General features: G+C 48.7%; 3 protein-coding genes across 3 annotated transcripts in view; all 3 read right to left on the bottom strand.

Annotated features, from left to right (window-relative positions):
* The window catches only part of LOC309550973 (uncharacterized protein), a gene marked incomplete at both ends in the record, with an annotated part of 360984 nt that overhangs the window by 263995 nt on the left and 75317 nt on the right, over nucleotides 1-21672 (bottom strand). The gene's annotated exons all lie outside the window — the stretch shown is intronic.
* Nucleotides 1-21672, bottom strand: part of TLN1 (talin 1) — a 510560-nt gene that overhangs the window by 450476 nt on the left and 38412 nt on the right. The window lies entirely within an intron of this gene.
* MSMP (microseminoprotein, prostate associated) lies at nucleotides 152-5408 on the bottom strand (the record flags this gene model as incomplete). The annotated part of the gene is made up of 3 exons (XM_082266323.1): nucleotides 152-1077; nucleotides 3659-3767; nucleotides 5315-5408. 3 exons carry the CDS (start codon nucleotides 5406-5408, stop codon nucleotides 888-890), a joined length of 393 nt encoding a protein of 130 aa, XP_082122449.1. The 3' UTR covers nucleotides 152-887.

The following is a 21672-nucleotide window of genomic DNA, read 5'->3' as shown; positions in this document are numbered from 1 at the left end:
TATAGCTCCTCCTCTGGGTTATCTTGCAGTGGAAAGGCACATTCTATAGCTCCTCCTTTAGGTTGTTCTGCAATGGAAGGGGAGCACTCTATAGCTCCTCCTCTGGGTTGTCCTGCAGCGGAAAGGCACATTCTTTAGGTTGTTCTGCAATGGAAGGGGAGCGCTCTATAGCAGCTTTTATGTGTTTTTTTGCAGTGGAAAGGGCACATTCTCTAGCTCCTGCTTGGGGTTGTCATGCGGTGGGAGGGGAGCACTCTATAGCTCCTCCTCAGGGTTGACCTGCAGTGGGAGGGATCCCTCTATAGCTCCTCCTCAGGGTTGTCCTGCAGTGGGAGGGAGCACTCTACAGCTCCTTCTCTGGGTCTTGCAGTGGGAATGGAACATTCTAAAGCTCCCTCTCCTTGGTTCTGCAGGGAGGGAGGAACACTCTATAGCTCCTGCTCTAGGTTGTTCAGCAGTGGGAGGGGAACATTCTGTAGCTCCTCCTCTGGGTAGTCCTTCAGTGGGACGGGACCAATCTATAGCTCCTCCTGTGGGACTGTCTGGCCCAGTGGGTGGAGTAAGGTGTGCTTGGCCTCCACTCGGGGTGGAATCTATAGAATGGTGGAGGTGTCTTGGTACAGATGAGTGTAGACACGGAGGTTGAGCAGAGTGGTTTATTGGGTGCTAAGTGGTCATACACAGTATTACAACATAAACACATTATGGTAGTCCTGGGGGGACGCCGGGGTCTTGCTGGCACATAGCTGGCCGCATGGCACTGATGGAAGCTGCAGGGAGCCAGCCACATTGTAATGAATATACAGGGATACCCAGGAAATAAGAAGCCGGTAGAGCGCTCACAGTGGTCTGGTAGATATGGAAATGCAGAGATCACGGGTCGTAGTCTATCTCCCGAGGTGGGTGGAGTAGATGGATTCTGAAGTGGGTTCCGGGGTCCCGGCTGAGCCCCATTCGTAGTCTGCGCTGTGCACACATGGAAGGTTAGGATTGGCCTTCTGAACCACAGAGATGTGACAGGTCTGAGGGTCATAGCGAGCTTCACACCATGATGGGAAGTCAATGGGGTGCTGTGTTCTGTGGAGGAATATAGAGTAGATGGTTAGCTCTGCAGCCCAATGTCTCCGCTCCTGTACATTGTACTTATAAAAGAGAACGAAGGACCTAAGTCCTGACACTGCAATGGTGCTTAAGGCATGCTAGAATGACCCCTGATAGCATTGACGGATGGTATAAGTTATGGGGTATTCCTATCATGAGAAGTATGTCCCCCAAAACCTGCAGCACCTGAGGAGACACTTTAGGATGCCTCCAGTGTTTTTTCAGCTTGATGACCAGACTGAGGACCGAACATAGAACTGTATTTACATGATTTCTTTATAAGATCAAATAAAAAACATTTTTTTATTGAAGTTTTATATCTCCATTGTGAACGGGAGTGTAAAATGATTGTATGATGCTGTATGGTTTGTGTGGTCAGGTGATCAGGGCTGGCTGTGTGTGATCAGGTGATTGGGGCTAGCTGTGTATGGTCAGGTGATCAGGGCTGGCTGTGTGTGTGGTCAGGTGATCGGGGCTGGGCTGGCCGTGTGGAGTCAGGTGGTTGGTGCTGGATCGGCTGTGTGTGGTCAGGTGATCGGGGCTAGCTGTGTGGGGTCAGGTGATCGGGGCTGGACTGGCTGTGTGGGGTCAGGTGATCGGGGCTGGACTGACTGTGTATGGTCAGAGGATCTGAGCTGGACTGACTGTGTGTGGTCAGGGGATCGGGGCTGGACTGACTGTGTGTGGTCAGGGGATCGCGGCTGGGCTGACTGTGTGTGGTCAGGGGATCGCGGCTGGGCTGACTGTGTGGGGTCAGGTGATCGGGGCTGGGCTGACTGTGTATGGTCAGAGGATCGGAGCTGGGCTGACTGTGTGTGATCGGGGGTTGGACTGACTGTGTGTGGTCAGGTGGTTTGGGCTGGATTGGCTGTGTGTGATCAGGTGATTTGGGGCTGGCTGTGTGTGGTCAGGTGATCGGGGCTGGGTTGGCTGTGTGTGGTCAGGTGATTGGGGCTGGGCGTGTGGGGTCAGGTGATCGGGGCTGGACTGACTGTATGGTCAGAGGATCGGAGCTGGACTGACTGTGTGTGGTCAGGGGATCGGAGCTGGACTGACTGTGTGTGGTCAGGGGATCGGGGCTGGACTGACTGTGTGTGGTCAGGGGATCGGGGCTGAGCTGACTGTGTATGGTCAGGTGATCGGGGCTGGGCTGACTGTGTGTGGTCAGGTGATCTGGGCTGACTGTGTGTGGTCAGGTGATTGGGGCTGGGCGTGTGGGGTCAGGTGATCGGGGCTGGACTGACTGTGTGGGGTCAAGTGATCGGGGCTGGACTGACTGTGTGGGGTCAGGTGATTGGGGCTGGGCGTGTGGGGTCAGGTGATCGGGGCTGGACTGGCTGTGTGGGGTCAGGTGATCGGGGCTGGACTGACTGTGTATGGTCAGAGGATCTGAGCTGGACTGACTGTGTGTGGTCATGGGATCGGGGCTGGACTGACTGTATGTGGTCAGGGGATCGGGGCTGGGCTGACTGTGTGTGGTCAGGGGATCGCGGCTGGGCTGACTGTGTGTGGTCAGGGGATCGCGGCTGGGCTGACTGTGTGGGGTCAGGTGATCGGGGCTGGGCTGACTGTGTATGGTCAGAGGATCGGAGCTGGGCTGACTGTGTGTGATCGGGGGTTGGACTGACTGTGTGTGGTCAGGTGGTTTGGGCTGGATTGGCTGTGTGTGATCAGGTGATTTGGGGCTGGCTGTGTGTGGTCAGGTGATCGGGGCTGGGTTGGCTGTGTGTGGTCAGGTGATTGGGGCTGGGCGTGTGGGGTCAGGTGATCGGGGCTGGACTGACTGTATGGTCAGAGGATCGGAGCTGGACTGACTGTGTGTGGTCAGGGGATCGGAGCTGGACTGACTGTGTGTGGTCAGGGGATCGGGGCTGGACTGACTGTGTGTGGTCAGGGGATCGGGGCTGAGCTGACTGTATGGTCAGGTGATCGGGGCTGGGCTGACTGTGTGTGGTCAGGTGATCTGGGCTGACTGTGTGTGGTCAGGTGATTGGGGCTGGGCGTGTGGGGTCAGGTGATCGGGGCTGGACTGACTGTGTGGGGTCAAGTGATCGGGGCTGGACTGACTGTGTGGGGTCAGGTGATCGGGGCTGGGCGTGTGGGGTCAAGTGATCGGGGCTGGACTGACTGTGTGGGGTCAGGTGATCGGGGCTGGACTGACTGTGTGTGGTCAGGTGATCGGGGCTGGACTGACTGTGTGTGGTCTGGGGATCGGGGCTGGACTGACTGTGTGTGGTCTGGGGATCGGGGCTGGACTGACTGTGTGTGGTCAGGTGATCGGGGCTGGGCTGACTGTGTGTGGTCAGGTGATCGGGGCTGGACTGACTGTGTGTGGTCTGGGGATCGGGGCTGGACTGACTGTGTGTGGTCTGGGGATCGGGGCTGGGCTGACTGTGTGTGGTCTGGGGATCGGGGCTGGACTGACTGTGTGTGGTCAGGTGATCGGGGCTGGACTGGCCGTGTGGGGTCAGGTGATCAGAGCTCTTGTGTCTACTGCTAAGTTAAATATTTATGTTGTAATGGGACAGGTCCACTCTCGGTATGTGTGTGTACTTACATCTCACAGCAGCCGACTCCCACAGGGTGCAGACAGGTGCAGAGCTGACAGTCCTTGCCAAGCCACGATTCCCCCAATCCGTAGCTCTTCCCATCATGGCGGCACAGTGCTGCAGTACAGGAGAGAGCGCTCATATTAGACACACTTCAGTCTCTGACAGACGAACAGGCATGCATTTCACACGGACACATAGTGCCATGTGTTACCAGAGATGACCAGCAATACTCCCATACAATGCCATTCCCCACCAATACTCCCATACAATGCCATTCCCCAGCAATACTCCCATACAATGCCATTCCCCACCAATACTCCCATACAATGCCATTCTCCACCAATACTCCCATACAATGCCATTCTCCACCAATACTCCCATACAATGCCATTCTCCACCAATACTCCCATACAATGCCATTCCCCAGCAATACTCCCATACAATGCCATTCTCCACCAATACTCCCATACAATGCCATTCCCCAGCAATACTCCCATACAATGCCATTGCAATTAACCACCAATAGTCCCATGCAAGGAAATTCCCCAGAAATACTTCCATACAATGCCATTCCCCAGCAATACTCCCATACAATGCCATTCTCCACCAATGCTCCCATACAATGCCATTCCCCAGCAATAGTCCCATGCAAGGCAATTCCCCAGCAATAGTCCCATGCAAGGCAATTCCCCAGCAATAGTCCCATGCAAAGCAATTGCCCAGCAATCCTCCCATGCAAAGCAATTGCCCAGCAATCCTCCCATGCAAAGCAATTGCCCAGCAATCCTCCCATGCAAAGCAATTCCCCAGCAATTACTCTCATGCAAGGCAATTCCCCAGCAATTACTCTCATGCAAGGCAATTCCCCAGCAATAGTCCCATGCAAGGCAATTCCCCAGCAATAGTACCATGCAAGGCAATTCCCCAGCAATACCCCTATACAATGCCATTCCCCAGCAATACTCCCATACAATGCCATTCCCCACCAATTGTCCTATGCATTTTCCCAGCAATAGTCCCATGCAATGCCATTCCCCAGCAATAGTCCCATACACTGCCATTTCCCCAGCAATAGTTCCATGCAAGGCAATTCCCCAGCAATAGTCCCATACATTGTCATTCCCCACCAATACTCTCATACAATGCCATTCCCCACCAATACTCTCATACAATGCCATTCCCCACCAATACTCTCATACAATGCCATTCCCCAGCAATAGTCCCATACAATGCCATTCCCCAGCAATAGTCCCATACAATGCCATTCCTCAGCAATAGTCCCATACAATGCCATTCCCCACCAACACTCCCATACAATGCAATTCCTCAGCAATGCTCCCATACAATGCCATTCCCCACCAATACTCTCATACAATGCCATTCCCCAGCAACACTCCCATACAATGCCATTCCCCACCAATACTCCCATACAATGCCATTCCTCAGCAATACTCCCATACAATGCCATTCCCCACCAATACTCCTATTAGGCATAATTTACAACAGTACATCCCATATACTCCAATCACTGACCTCAGTGTAATAATTATTATATACCCCAATGCTTCCTATATACTCCTATCACTGTAATGATATCATCTACCCAATTGCATCCCATAGACACAGTATAATATCAGAGTGCCCTAACAAGCGGTACCCACCTTTGGCCTGAAAGTAGCAGCGGCTGTGTGTGTATGGAAGGACGAGGAGCAGAAGGAGGAGCCCCAGAAATGGAGATGTCCGAGGATGCAGCATGCTTGAGGCTTCTTGTGTCTAGGACAGATATCACTCCCCGAGGATATGAGGGGGACCTGGCCTCTGTCTATGACTATGTATGGAAAGCTACCTGGCAGCACCTGCTTGTGTCTTTATCCGGAGTGCTCCCTCTCTGTGTGTCTCTATCCGGAGTGCTCCCTCTCTGTGTGTCTCTATCCGGAGTGCTCCCTCTCTGTGTCTCTATCCGGAGTGCTCCCTCTCTGTGTGTCTGTTTTTATCCGGAGTGCTCCCTCTCTGTATGTCTCTATCCGGAGTGCTCCCTCTCTGTATGTCTCTATCCGGAGTGCTCCCTCTCTGTATGTCTCTATCCGGAGTGCTCCCTCTCTGTATGTCTCTATCCGGAGTGCTCCCTCTCTGTATGTCTCTATCCGGAGTGCTCCCTCTCTGTATGTCTCTATCCGGAGTGCTCCCTTTCTGTATGTCTCTATCCGGATTGCTCCCTTTCTGTATGTCTCTATTCGGAGTGCTCCCTTTCTGAATGTCTCTATCTGCAGTGCTCCCTTTCTGTATGTCTCTATTCGGAGTGCTCCTTCTCTGTATGTCTCTATCTGGAGTTCTCCTTCTCTGTATGTCTCTATCCGGAGTGCTCCCTCTCTGTATGTCTCTATTCGGAGTGCTCCTTCTCTGTATGTCTCTATCCGGAGTGTTCCCTCTCTGTATGTCTCTATATGGAGTGCGCCTTGTCTCGTGTTCGGAGCACCCTTTGGGTGATGGATGGACTAGTCCTATCTCTCTCCTCTAGTTGATGTATTTCTGCTCTCTCTATATTTATATCATTTTGTTGCCGGTTGGGGCCAGGACCTGGAAATCCTATAAAACTCATTTCCTGCTTTGAAAGGCAGAAAAACAAACCCCCGATGAAGGAGCTTTTTGTTTTTAACAAGGTGTGAAAATGTGATTCAGCGCCCCTCGGAGGGGGTCCGTCCCAGGGCTGGCACCCATCCTGAGGAACCCTCGCTGGCCCTCTCTCTCACACCTCAGCCTGGCACTCCACATCTAATGTGGATATTGGCAGTGCCTGGCCCTGCTACACCTGTTCACTGAAGTGTTAGCTCTTCAGTACATGGCTGAAAGTCGCAGTAAAACCCAATGACATGCAAGTCTTGAAGATTAACTTTATGGCTGTGGTACACCTGTTCAGGGAAGTGTTAGCTCTTCAGTACAAGGTCTAATGACCGTATCACCTGTGACAAACTCAGGACAGGGGCTTTTGGAGGGGACTGCAGGCTAGCCTCTTGCCTACTGACTATGGGCCCCGGCTTTTAAAGGAACCCTACTCTGTGAGATGTATGCTGGGGGGACCCTTAAAGTAATGTTTCCTGGAATCAAGTCCATGTCTCCCCAAGACACACAGACTCTGGGACTCTAGACCCGGTAACCATGTTAAAGGCCTAAATGGCACATTATCAAAAAGGACTGCTCCGCACAGTCAGACTCATAGCAGATGTTAATATCATCAGCTCAACCACCCATCTTCCACACATCGTTAATTGTGCTAATTTTCTCACCTATTGTCTACTGCGGGGATGTGTTTACACCTGTAATAATGTGTATTGTACCTTATGAGCTCAATGTCGGTAAGTCTGCCCTGGAGTGAGATCCTGATTAATCAAAGCATTGTCTAGGTGTGGATTCTCATTCATTCATGTTTCTGTCTGGTGGCTAATTTGACCAACTCTTGGAGGATCCTCTATGATGGGATTAGCCTTGTGTCAGCTGTACCTCGTTATCTAAACCATTGTGTGATGTTTTGGGGAAAAATTTGTTTCATTGTGCACGTAGTGACTGACGTACTTCTCAAGTGTATAAAAAGCCTGTATTCTTGTTCAATAAACAGTTCTTATTCTGGTTTGCTTCAAAACTGGTATTACCTAGTTTGTGGGGTAACTTTAGCCAGATTCACTAGTCTCGTGTTCCAGAACTTGAGAAGCAGCTTCTTGGTGGAGATACCCAGTCAGGGTGGGTCAGTTTTCTTTACATTGGTGGCAAGCGGTGGGATGCTTCCTGCAGTCTGGGACATCCAAACCACCACTGGGATCCAAGATCAGGATAGCAGACTTTGGTCGCCCCAATGGAGATATGAACCTGGCATCAGAGTTTGAGGGGGTGCTGCGTATCATCCTTTCAGTATAGCCTAGGAAAATGTCTGCGGATCAATACCTGGAGCTCAGGCAGCATATTCAAGTGGAGCTCTGGATTGGAGCCCTCCAGCTTGCTGGCATATACCAGGGCAAGTGCTTTCCAACCCCAGGGGAACGGGCCAGTGACCAACGGGAGTTGCGGATGCCATTCCTGGGAGAGCGGCCCCAGGAACAATTGGTGTCCGAATTTGGAATTATCTCCAGCAGGAGATAGAGCTGGACAATCGATATCGGGCTCTGCAATGGCACACCGAGCAGAAATATTTAGGGGAGACAAAAGCATGTTCTCCAGAGGGATATGACTTTGGCACCCGTGGTATGCTGTGGGAGAGCCTTACAGATAGTTTCGTGTTTGGCGATGAAGGGGAACCTATCCTTGAGGACCTGCGAGAATACAGAGAGGCTATGCTCACTCTCGCAGGGATCTCCAAGCTTAAACCTGATCTGGAATACTTGCTAAGGAAAGAGCATACAGGGAACTGCTATAACTTATTCAGCAGCATGCCTTTGCATCTGCAGTGGAAACTCCGGAGATTTCCATCCCCAAAGTTGAAGTGCTGACGACAGGGCAGAGCTCTGCTAGCTTCTGCCCAGCACCAATAACATCTTCTGGGTTCCACGGACAGGAGATGGTGAACCTCTATCCTCAGACACCAGTTCCAGAGACTGGGGATTTAATAGACTTTTCTGCTGAGGAGGAACAACCCAGTGAGCCTACAGCAGAAGAGCAGGCATCCAGGCCTAGCGCTGCTGACCTCTGCCTGCAACAGCTAGTGACCCAGGAAGGTGTGTGCAGGGCCACTGACTTTGCTTAATTTTGTGTCATCCGCGAAAACTGAGATTGAGCTACTGATTCCATCCTCTATGTCAGGGATTCCCAAACTACGGCCCTCCAGTTGTTCAGGAACTAAAATTCCCATCATGCTTAGTCATGTATGTGAATGTCAGAGTTTTACAATGCCTCATGGGATGTGTAGTTCTGCAACAGCTGCAGGGCTGTAGTTTGGGAATGCCTGCTCTATGTTGTTGGTGAATAAATTGAACAAAATTGGTCCCAGGACTGAGCCTTTGGGGGATCCCACTTACCACTTCGGACCAGATTAAGTACATGTTATTTATCACCACCCCTTTGACACCCCCATGAAACCAGTTTTCTATATAAGAACAAACCTTGAGGTAGATGCCTGCAGACCTTAGCTTGTAGATTAAGCGTCTGTGGGAACTGTGTTGAATGCCTTAGCAAAATCCAGATGCACCACATCCACAGTCCTCCCCCCTATCTAGCTCACAGCTCACCTCCTCGTAAAATATTAACAGATTGGTTTGGCAAGAACGTCCTTTTGTGAACCCGTGCTGATTACTGCTGATACTGTTGATCTTAGCAAATTCTTGGATATAGTCCCGTATCATCTCTTCCAATAATTTACATACAATTGATGTCAGGCTGACTGGTCTATAGTTTCCCGGAATATCCCTCCTCCCTTTTTTTTGAATATTGGTATCGCATTGCCTTTCCTCCAGTCACCCGGTACAGTTCCTGTCAATATGCTGTCTGTGAAGATTAGGAACAATGGTCTAGAAATAACCCTACTGAGTTCCGTGAGTACTCTCGGGTGCAAGCCACCCGTTCCTGTTGATTTATTCGTGTTAATGTTATCAAGTCTTTCCTTGATTTTGCCCAAGTCTTGTGATGTTGTGCTAACCAGACAGTCCTGGTCTGTATACTCCTTTTCATGTGTAAAAACTGACGAGAAGAAAGTATTTAGCACAGTTGCCTTCTCTGTGTCCTCTGTAACCATCCTCCCTTCATTGTTAATTATGTGTGCAACGTGCTCTGACCTCGCTTTTTTGCTATTAATGTATTTAAAGAATTTCTTAGGGTTCTTTTTTTTTACTCTCCTCTACTTTGTGTCTCTCTAAGTCATTTTTAGCCGTCCTGATTCCGTTTTTACATTTCCTGTTAGAATCCTTGTATTGGAGGAAAGCCGATAATGTCCCCTCCATTTTTATATTTCTTAAAGGCCATTTTTTTTCACTCTAATAAGCATTTTTACATTACGGTTTAGCCACCCTTGTTTGACCTTGGCTCTTCTAAATTTATTTCCCATTGGAATGCACTGTGCAATACTTTTGTTTTAATATGTTCCCTAAAGCATTCCCATTTTTCCTCCGTGTTCAATGATCCTAGGGTTAGGTCCCAGTTTATTTTCTCTAGTATTGAGCACATTTTAGGAAAGTTTGCCTTTCTGAAATTTAGAGTCCTTATATTCCCCTCATGCCTTGTTGTCCTGTGATTTACTTTAAAAGTAATCATCCTGTGATCGCTAGAACCCAAGTTGTCCTGTACTTCTACATCTGAGATTAGACCCGAATCGTGCGTAATTAATAGATCGAGTAATGCTTTTATTCTAGTAGGAGAATCTACCATCTGAGACATGTAGTTGTCCTGTAAAACATTCATGAAATGACGGGCCTTTACTGAGTGAGCTGTCCCTTCCTCCCAGTCAATATTGGGATAATTGAAGTCCCCCCATTACGATGACTTGTCTCTGCTTAGCCGCTATTCCCAACTGTGAAAGAAGTTCCAGCTCTACCTCCTCGCTTTGGTTGGGGGCCTATAACATACCCCATCTATTACTTTCCCCCTTCTTCCTTATGGAGTTCTACCCACACGGATTCCACCTCCGCCCTCATCCCTTCCATAATGTCACTCCTCTCTATCATCCTTACGTTATTTCTTATATAGAGACATACCCCCTCTTTTGCCTTCCCTGTCCTTCCTTATACACAGAATACCCTTCAATATTTGCCAGCCAGTAGTGTTCGGATCAAACCAAGTTTCTGTTATTCCCACAAGGTCTATGTCCTCCTCGTGTAATAACAGTTCCATTTCCTCCATTTTATTTGCTGGGCTCCTGGCATTTGTGTATACTGCTCTTAGTGTTGTTGGAGTTGATAGTGATTTATCATTACATTTATTCCTGCTTGGTTTGTGGTTTGTCTGCTCATTCCCCCCATTAGTTGTTGTTGCTGTTATATTGTCACTGCTGACCCCCATAGTAGCTTCTGTCCTTTGTTCTCTACTAACTGTCACTACCTCTGAGCCCGCCCCCCCACCACCTAGTTTAAAAGCCCCTCCAACACTGTGCCCATCTTTCTTCCCAATAGAGCTGAACCATCCCCATTAAGGTGAAGCCCGTCCTTACTAAAGAGCCGGTAACAGACTGAGAAGTCAGCCCAGTTCTCCAGGAACCCAAACCCCTCCTTCCTACACCAGTTCCTCAGCCACTTGTTCAGCTCACTATGCTCCTTCTGTCTCTCTGATGTGGTTCGAGGTACCGGCAGTATTTCAGAGAAAACCACCTTGGAGGTCCTTTTCCTCAATCTATTCCCTAAGTCCCTGAAATCATTTTTTAAGATCCTCCACCTTCCTCTTACTTTGTCGTTAGTGCCCACATGCACCATGACTGCTGGGTCCTCCCCAGCCCCGCCCAATAATCTGTCCACCCGATCTGAAATGTGCCGAACCCGAGCGCCCGGTAAACAACATACTGTTCGGCGCTCATGGTCGTTTTGACAGATAGCCCTCTCTGTCCTCTTAATAATTGAGTCTCCTGCTACAACTACCTATCTAACCTTTCCTGAGTCTCTGCCCCCCTCCTTCCTGGAGCCGGGCTTCCACTGCCTCCACGCACTGACTCACACACTGCCCAGGAGATTGCTAATCACCTCAAAAATAGGATTTTGTGATGAAATCTCTACTCTACAGGTATCTCCCCCACTTAACAGGTATCTTCCCCACTTAACACCCTACATCAACAGGTGCAATCAACACTCCCCTTATTCAAACCTGCTACCATAGACAAAGTTGCTAAACTCCTTTCTAAAGCCCACCTAACCATCTGTCCCCTGGACCCTATTCCCTTTCAAATACTACAGTCAGCCATTGACTCCATTCTACACTATCTAACCCAATCTCTCCCTCTCTTCCGGCATCTTCCCCAATGCTCTAAAACATGCACTGGTCACCCCCATGCTTAAAAAGCCATCCTTGGACCCTACTGATCTTAATCTATGACCTATCTGCTTGCTACCCTTTTCCTCTAAACTCCTCGAACGCCTGGTCTACAACTAACTGAGTGACCACGTTATTAAGAATAACCTTTTTGATCCCTTTCAGTCTGGATTTTGCCCTCAACACTCCACAGAAACTGCTCTTTAAAACTCACAAATGACTTACTAACAGCAAAATGCAATTGACACTACTCTGTACTCCTACTTCTGGATCTTTCGGCTGCCTTTGATACAGTTGACCACCCCCTCCTACTCAAAAAAACTGCACTAATTTGGTCTCCGTAACTGTGCTCTTTACTGGCTGTCATCCTACCTATCCCACTGCACCGTCAGTGTCGCTTACAATTCTACTTCCTCCTCTCCTCTTTCTTTCTCCATTGGGATCCCCCAAGGTTCAGTTCTTGGACCTCTCTCTTTTTTTCAATCTACACCTCCTCCCTGGGTCAACTGATAGCCTCCCATGGCTTTCAGTACCATTTCTACGCTGATGATACCCAAATCTATCTCTCCATCTCCCAGCTCACTCCATCAGTCCCCTCACACATCACTGACTTACTAACAGACATATTGTGACGGGAGCCACTTTGGTTGGAGGGCCCATGGAACCCAGCTTACCTTAGAGAGGTTGAGAAATCCCTCTCTTAGCTCCCTAGGCCCCTCTTTAATGTGTAAGTCACCCTGTGCCTATTAGGAACACCGGGTGACCAAGGAAATGATGAACAGCTACTTAATGGACACTGAGAATATTATTTGGATTACTCAAATGGGACAGTAATATTTGTCAACAATATATCTCAAGGAATATATGAACACTCTAGACCTAGGATCCATGTTAAAGGCCTATCTGCCTATTGCCAATAAGAGACTGTTTCACACAGACTCATAGCAGATGCTAATATCATCAGCTCAACCACCTGTCTTCCACACATTGTTGATTATGTTGATTTACTCACCTATTGTCTACTGTGGGTTCTGTGTTTATACTTAGGATAATGTGTAATGTATTTTGTTTTATCCTTGTTGCAGTGCTGAGTTAATTAACATATTAATTATAACATTGTCTAGATGTGGATTCCCATTCACCTATTGTTTCTGTCCAGGTGGCTAGGTAATTAGTTCAGGTTAATTATATTTCTGTACACAATTTCATCTGCATAGGATAACGTAATCAGGCACCTGACCTGGTGGGGTTATCTGATCAGGAGGGGATGTCATCCTGTGTGGTATATATTGTGTGTGAGTCTGTTCAATAAAGGTTCTAGATCTATACATAGCTTATATACATATATTATATGTATGTACTATGTAACTAAGTTCCGGCTAGTTTTGTATTTAGGGTGGCTGTAATATCTGATATCTATGTTCAGACTGTAGAAAGCGGTATTTTGACAGAAGCCTACAAGCACAGTGTGGGTCGCAGTTCTGTTAAACCTATCTGTCTGGATGTCACACCACTTCCTCAAACTCAACTTGTCCAAAACCAAGCGCATAATATTTCCTCCCCTACCTGCCTCCTCCCCTGATTTCTCTGTCAAGAGCAATGGCACAACCATCCACCCATCCCCTCATGCCAGGGTGCTAGGTGTTATCCTGGCCTCTGAACTCTCCTTTCAGCCCCACATCAAATCACTTTCCAAGGCTTGCCGCCTCAACCTCCGCAAAATCTCTAAAAAAATTTCCCTTCCTAACCAATGAACCCACAAAGCTCCTATGGCGGTGATCAGGACACTGGTAGGGAGTATGGTGGTGATCAGGATGCTGGTTTGGCATATGGCGGTGATAAGGATGCTGGTATGGAGTATAGCTGAGATCAGGACACTGGTAATGGGTTATGGAGGTGATCAGGACACTGGAATGGGGTATGGCGGTGATCTGGATGCTGGTATGTGCTATGGCAGTAATCAAGACGCTGGTATGCAGTACGGTGGTGATCAGGACTCTGATATGGAGTATAGCGGTCATCAGGACACTGGTTGGTATGGCATGGCAATGATCAGGACCTTGGGTTGGGGTATCGCGGTGATCAAGACACTGGTTTGGAGTATGGCGGTGATCAGCATGCTGGTTTGGAGTATGGCGGTGATCAGCATGCTGGTTTGGAGTATGGCGGTGATCAGCATGCTGGTTTGGAATATGGCGGTGATCAGGATGCTGGTATGGAGTATGGCGGTGATCAGGATGCTGGTATGGAGTATGGCGGTGATCAGGATGCTGGTATGGAGTATGGCGGTGATCAGGATGCTGGTATGGAGTATGGCGGTGATCAGGACTCTGGTATGAAGTATGGCGGTGATCAGGACACTGGTATGGAGTATCGCGGTGATCAGGACGCTGGTATGAGGATTTGGCGGTGATCAGGATGCTGGTATGGAGTATGGCGAAGATCAGGAGGTGACCAGGACGCTGGTATGGGATATGGCGGTGATCAGGGCACTGGTATGGAGTATGGCGGTGATCAGGACACTGGTATAGAGTATGGTGTTGTTGTGGAAATTTTAATAGGACTAGTGTGGACATTTTTCAGGATGTGTTTTATTTAGATTGTCATTATGGCTCCTGTTGTCGGTTTGCTTGCAATACGCTCATTAGAGTGTGTACGGGCGAACCGGCATTGAGGAAAGACTGCTGGTAGAAAAAACCTTCCCTTAGATGTGTAGACCCGTTCGCTCTACATAGACATCTCCACTGGCGAACACTCTATGCGCGGGTCTGTTTGCCGGTATAGATCTATGTGTATTGCGGTGCGGAGTTAATATGGTTTTGACCTCTATCTGCCTCTATGAAGGGATTCACGCTCATGTCTTTCTACTGTGCCTGATCACCATAGTGGAAACAGCATGGCTCTTCCCCTGCGGATAGCCTCACGTCTATTGGAACAGTAGTATCCTCCTTTTTAGGCATTATTCTCTGAGCCTTGCTGAATGGGATTCACGACCGTAGTAGAGGCGGGAATGCATGTGCGAGTTTGAGCGGAGCAACATTCAGGGTTCTACATGCTGGTTTCATTGTGTTGATGTTGGCCTATGAGAATCACCTGGAGCAGCGTTTTTTTGTTTTAGCTCGTAAGGACTTACACTGTCTATGCTTGCTCTGTAAGATTCACAGTTTTGGTTTTGCTATCATTAAGACTATTGATTATCTGCACAGTCATGGATGAAGGCTTAGCAGGGGTGAGATACAGCAGAACCCTTGGGGTTGCACATGAGCATCCACTTAGGTCGGGTGCCCAACACAGTTTACATGCCATGGTTGACAATGACATTGGTTCTTTGAGATTTTTATTTTGCAAAATGGAGAAACTTTTGATCAAAGAAATAAAATTGTTTTGGGATAAGAGTACGCTTACTGAATATCTCACCTTGGAAAGGATTCCTAGGGTATTGAGGATCAAGAAATTACCTACATATGATTTGACCGATGCTTCTCTAAAAAAGCAATGGACAGATGCTTTATCCTCATGTCCATTCGAACTTATTAAGATCATAGTCTAATCCTAGACAGATGAGATTGCAACACTACAGAAAGAGATTTCGGAGATCAAGGAAGAGATTTTCCCATTAAAAGATAGCCCATTGTTTAACCACTTTAACACTGCTCACTGTGCCTCTACTGTGACACAGTGGCTCGTTATCGTCTGGCGACGTAGACCTACGTCACCAGACATTCCCCTCTCTCGGCGGCGCGCTCCCGCTGTATTCAGTCACAGCGGGAGTCGGGCCAAGGGAGGAGAGGCGGTTATCACCGCCGCTCTTCCCCGATCGTCGGGGATCGAGTGTGGAGATCCGCCCGCTTGTGTAAGCAAAGCGGGCGGATCTCCTAAGTGACAGGCAGGGTCAGATTGCAGGATTCAGCATAGCTCAACCTGCGATCTGTCCCTGTGTCACACAGTCCCCTCCCCCCACACACGTCCGTAAGCACCAGGCATACATTAACCCCTTGATCACCGTCTTAAAGCGGTTAAAAATACGCTCATTGAGAATTTTTTGTCAAAGACTTGTAGCTAAATACATTTTGGCCTAAATATATGACAAAAATGGAATATATTGGATATTTTTTAACTGTCAAATTAGAAAAATATTGTTATTTTTTCAAATTTGTCGCTTTTATTTTTTATTAATATCGCAAAAAATGAAAAGCGCAGAGGTGATCAAATACCACCAAAAGAAAGCTCTGTTTGTGGGAAAAAAAGGACGTAAATTTCGTTTGGGTACGGCGTTGCATGACCAAGCAATTGTCAGTTAAAGTCACACAGTGCCGAATCGCAAAAAGTGGCCCAGACGTAAAGCAGGGAAATCCTCCGGTGGTAAAGTGGTTAAGGAGCTGGATCTTAAGCTCAATGAAAAATTGGATCGCATTGAGAAAAATATTATAGATACCAAGAAGGAGAAATTGTTACGTGATAGATTCGATTGTGAATCCAATAATGTTTATACTTGGAGAAAACCGCAACAACAATATGGAGCAAAGAGGCCGTCTACGCCGCGGAACACAGGCAAACGTTAATTTTTCTGACGCAGAAGTTGAAGTTCTAGATTACACCTTGGGCAGCTCTGATTCAGATTCATCAGTGGAGAGGAATCACAAGGGCAGTTTGCCACAACAAGGAGTATTTCATTCAAACCCTCCATCGGCTCCCCCACAGAGGGCAAAGAAAAAAAAGAAAGAGACATCAATCAAAAACAAGAAAATCAGGAGAGGAGGTAGGAGAAGGAGCAGGAAGTTCCTACAGTTTTAGAGGCAAGCCACTCAAGAACACTCCAGCATCTTGAATCTCTTGAAGAGAGATTGTAAGGGATCAACCTGCACCCCGACTGGGTACCTCCGTTGATGGATGCCCCTAGTGCTTACCGAGGGCTCCAAGCACTCCACCAGACACCATAACCACCTTAGACCCCACGAACTGCCGCAGCTTGGTTGGGGTCTCGCCGCCTCCTATCCACCCTGGACCTACGACAAGGCTCCAAGTTCCAGTGGGTGAACTTCTCTTTCCCCAGAAAGTGCAGCAAGAACAGGAACAAGCTCCTACAAGAGCTTAGTGATTAGTCAAGGGAGTATGAGGAGCATAGCAATCCCTTGTAGCAGATTCCCCCAATAAGAGACAGAACTCTAGATTCAGGGTGAAGTAGAACTCAAACTTTAATGGTACAGCTGCTCTTTTATATAGTTTTCCCCAACAAGGTTACCGCCCCGGTGTACCTTGTTGGGAACAGGCCCTGAAATTCACAATCCAATAAAAACAGAGTTTTAAACTCCCATACAGTGTACACAATCCCTCCCCTCTGCCTGATTACAGTATCATATGCAGATGAAAGTGTATACAGGAACAGAATTAACCTAAACTAATTATCCAGACAGAACAATGGGAGGTCATTAACATTTAACAACGGGACAGGCACAATCCACATTCACATATACATCCCATAATAAGTTTATCCCAAGGCAGTCAGACACAGTTGAACAATGGAATACAGGCACTTACCAATAACAAACCCCACCTACCTCACTATCAATGGTCTATGAGACATTCCTGCAATATTCTAGCAATCTGAAAAGTCAAACCATTCATCTTCATACATTTCCTGAGAGATATTTACAGATAGGATTGGCAGCAAGGATGGGAAATGTCATTATAATGGGGGACTTTAATTATCCAGATATAGACTGGGCAGAAGGGACCGCGCACTCAGCCAAGGCTCGGCAGTTCCTAAATGTTCTGCAGGACAATTATATGGGTCAGATGGTGAACGCACCGACAAGAAACAATGTGGTAATAGACCTACTGATTACCAACAATACAGACCTGATTACGGATATAGAAATACGGGGCAACTTAGGAGACAGTGACCATAGGTCAATTAGTTTTAGTATTAATCATAGTAATTGGAAACACAAGGGTAATATTAAGACACTGAATTTCAAAAGAGCCAATTTCCCCAAACTGCGCTCTCTGCTAGAAAATATCAAATGGGATAGAACCCTGGGAACAAAGAACACGGAGGAAAAATGGGAGTGCTTCAAGAGCATACTAAACAAAGGGATTGGCCAGTGCATTCCAAAGGGAAACAAATTTAAAAGAGCAAAACTAAACCCTGGGTGGCTAAACTCCAACATAAAAATTCATATTCATACTAAAGAAAAGGCCTTCAAAAAATACAAGACTGAGGGGTCATTGGCAGCATTCAAGCATTACGAAGAGTGTAATAAGAAATGTAAAGACAAAATCAAGGCGGCTAAAATAGAACACGAGAGACATATAGCGGAAGAGAGTAAAAAGAACCCCAAGAAATTATTTTAGTATATAAACAGTAAGAAAGCGAGGCCAGAACACATTGGCCCATAAAACCCGACAAAGGAAATATGGCCACAGAGGACAGGGAAAAGGCGGAAGTGTTAAATAATTTCTTCTCTTCAGTCTTCACAAAAGAATCAGGGGGCTACCATAACCCAACTGGTAAGGCTAAACTAAATAATACACCTCAGGAAGTACCGCCATGGCTAACAGAAGATAGACTTAGAACTAAACTAGAGAAACTTAACATAAATAAATCACCGGGACCGGATGGCTTGCACCCGAGGGTTCTTAAAGAGCTCAGCCAGGTGATTGCCAGACCATTATTCTTGATCTTTTTTTTTTTTTGAAAAATTATTTTTATTGAGTATTGCAACAAGAAAAATACAGACAATAACAACTACCAGTCCCTGTCACAGGCGGGACGGCATAACAACCCAAACATAACCCAACCCACCGCACCCCACCCGCCCCCCTCCCCCCAACCCCTGGGCAGCACAACCAACAGAACGGAGTAATAGGGCCCTGAGGCGACTGGGGCGGAGCAGCCCACCCCCAGCCGCCCTTCCATCCATGAGGTGCAGGATACAAATACATCACATTACAGCTGGATTAGAGCATAGTACAAAAATAGTGTAGACATCCCCAGACTGAAAACACTAGAGAAAGATCGGGCCTAAATAGACAACTACGGTGAAGTCGTTACCTAAATGAAACTATCCCACGGTCTCTGTAGATTCCACCCAAGCCTTCCACACCTTCTCAAATTTTTGGAGACAACCCCGGGACACATAAGTAGCCTTATACAAAGGTAGGACAGCATTCACCAGCCCCTTCCAAAATTCCAACGAAGGAGGGGACACCTTCTTCCAGTGCAACAAGATAGCTTTCTTGGCATAGAATAGCAGGATAATCAATAGCGTCCTATGGGCCACCGAAGGGACCACCTCCTCCACCAGGCCCAGGAGACAGACGCTCTGGGTCAACGGAACCGGAGTCAAAAGCACCCTCCCAAGACAGGAGACTACCTCCGACCAATAGCGCCGAACCAGAGTTCGGTCAGTCGGAACAGCTCCTTGTATATAGTGGACAACGTTTTACGAAGGTCAGGGTTAGTTAGCATCAACTCCAGGTCCGACGGCACTGGCTCAATCTTAAGATCAGCAAACTGACTCCGAAAAGCGTGCCGCAGCTGTAGGTAACGAAAAAAATAAGTCGTGGGCAGGTCATGATGAGAGCGTATCGAAAGTAAATAAGTCACCCTCAGTGGTAATGTCCCCCAGCGTCTTGATCCCCACAGCAGCCCACACCCCAGGGTCCGGAAGTCGGTAAAAATGAGGAATTTTGGGATTCATCCATAAGGGGGCAGAGGGAGAAAATACAAGGTAACTGGGACACGCCAGCTTCACCGTCTGGCCCCACGCCCTAATTGTTGCCCTCATAGAAGCTGTCAGCGGCAGGTCAGTGCCCACACCTCTGAACAGTGCCAGGCGCAAACTCTCATAGGATCCCAAGTGAGCAGCCTCCAGAACCGTAGCCGAATCCTCTGCGTCCGCCCGCAACCATCGTCTCGCAAAAACCATCTGCCCTGCCAGGTAATACTTACGCCAATCAGGGAGGGCGAGCCCGCCGCTATCCTTAGGCTCCTGGAGGGCCTTCAGGCCTATCCTAGGGGCCCCCGGCGACCACAAAAAGGAACCAATTATGCCATCCAATTTGCGGAAAAAAGCCCTAGGGACCCAAGTGGGGGAGTGCCGCAGAAAATAAAGCACCACCGGTAGAAACTTCATCTTCAGCAAGGCAATACGGCCAAGCAGGGAGAGTGGGAGCCTCTTCCACACCTGCACCAGCTGCTGTAGTCTAGGCACAAGCGGGAGGAGATTCAGAGTATAATAGTCCCCCGGGCACCGCGTAATCCGCACCCCCAAGTAAGTGAAGGACTCCACCCAACACAACGGAGGATCAGTAGAGGAGACCGGCATCGGGGCCCCGGCAAGAGAAAGGATGGAAGACTTCCCCCAGTTCACCCAGAGCCCTGAGTAGGTACCAAAGGTGTCCAAAATGTGCAAAACCGCCCGCAGGGAGGGACCAGAGTCTCTAAGGAAAAGCAGCATATCGTCTGCATAAAGTGCTACACATTCTTTAATGGATCCCACGCGAATAGCGTCAAAGGCCTCAGAGGTTCTGAGAGCAATGGCAACCGGTTCAATCGTAAGAGCAAACAAAAAGGGGGAGAGGGGGCAACCCTGCCGGGTACCCCTCCCCACCCCAAAGTACACGGACGTGGCCAGACCCAGCCGAATGGCCATACGAGGAGAAGAATACAGTAGTTTAACCCACAGCCGGAACGTAGGGCCGAAACACATCAGCTCCAGGACCTTATGCATGTACGACCAGTCGACTGAGTCAAAGGCCTTCTCAATATCAATAGAAACCACAAAACTCTGCGGGTACTCAGTATTGGGCAACTGAAGGTGAGTAAAGAGACGTCTAATATTGGTATCCACCGACTTACCTGGCATAAAACCCGTCTTGTCTGGGTCAACCAAAGTATGGATGACCCCAGCCATCCGGGTCGCAAGGACGCATTCAGGAGGGCTATGGGCCTGTAAGAGGAGCAATCCAAGGGATCCTTACCCGGGTTTGGCAGCAACACCATATAGGCATCGAGCATGGAGGGGGGGAGAGTCTCCCCCTCAAGACAGTATTGAAATAAGCTACTAAGGCGTGGGGCCAGCTGTTCAGCAAACGACTTATAAAAATCAGCGGGGAACCCATCAGGACCCGGAGCCTTGTGCGGTGGAAACGCAGCTATAGCCCTTTCCACTTCCAGAAGGGTGATAGGAGCATCAAGGAGAGCACTGTCATCTGCACCTAAAGCAGGGAGGTCAAGACCCCGGAGGAGCTGTTCCATAGCGGGATGGTCGTAGTCTGGGGCAGGAGTGTATAAGGCCTCAAAGTACCGTCTGAACTCTTCCAGTATGTCCGCGGGGTCCTTCAGCAAGTCACCCCCCGAACTCCTAATAATCGGGATATTAATCGGGGCTCGTTGGTCCGCCACCAGCCTCGCCAAGAGCTTGCCATTTTTATCCCCCTGCGCAAACACCGAAGCTCATACATGGGAAGCTTCCGTGTGGGCAAGATCCGAGAGGTGGAGAGAGAGAGCGCTCCGTGCCTCCAACAAGGAAGCATAACTGGAGTCAGAAGGCGACTCCGCATGTGCCCTCGCCCTCCCTCTCTCTACCTCCTGCAGGGATGCAATTGCACTATTGTGATCCTTCCTAGCAGACTTAATGCCGGCTATACATTCCCCTCTGGCCACCGCCTTAAAGGCCTCCCACACCACTCCCGGCTTGGCAGAATCCTCATTGCTCTCCCAATATGTCTGGATGACCTTTTCCAGCTGGGAGGTAATATGCTCATGCTGAAGCCATCCAGAGGACAGCCGCCAGCCCCGCTCTCTAGCCCCCACACGGAGGTGCACTGTCAAGAGAAGCGGGTTATGATCAGACACCCCCCCCAGCCAGGTAGTCAGCAGTTGAAAGGAGGGATTGGAGATGAGCATTACCAAACGCCAAGTCAATGCGAGCCGCAGAACGGTGGGTGGCAGAAAGGTGGGAGTAACTCCTACCAGCAGGATTCTTCCATCTCCAGAGCTCAACCAGGCCCATAGCAGACGCCCAAGCCAAAAGGTCGAGCGAGGCCGGTCGACTGGGGTTGGAAGTATCCAGACTGCCAT

Source organism: Pelophylax lessonae (assembly GCF_965119305.1).
Source record: "Pelophylax lessonae genome assembly, chromosome: 1".
Taxonomy (NCBI): Eukaryota; Metazoa; Chordata; class Amphibia; order Anura; family Ranidae; genus Pelophylax; species Pelophylax lessonae.
Note: the sequence above shows the minus strand (reverse complement) of the source record. Positions and strands in the feature narration are given on the sequence as shown.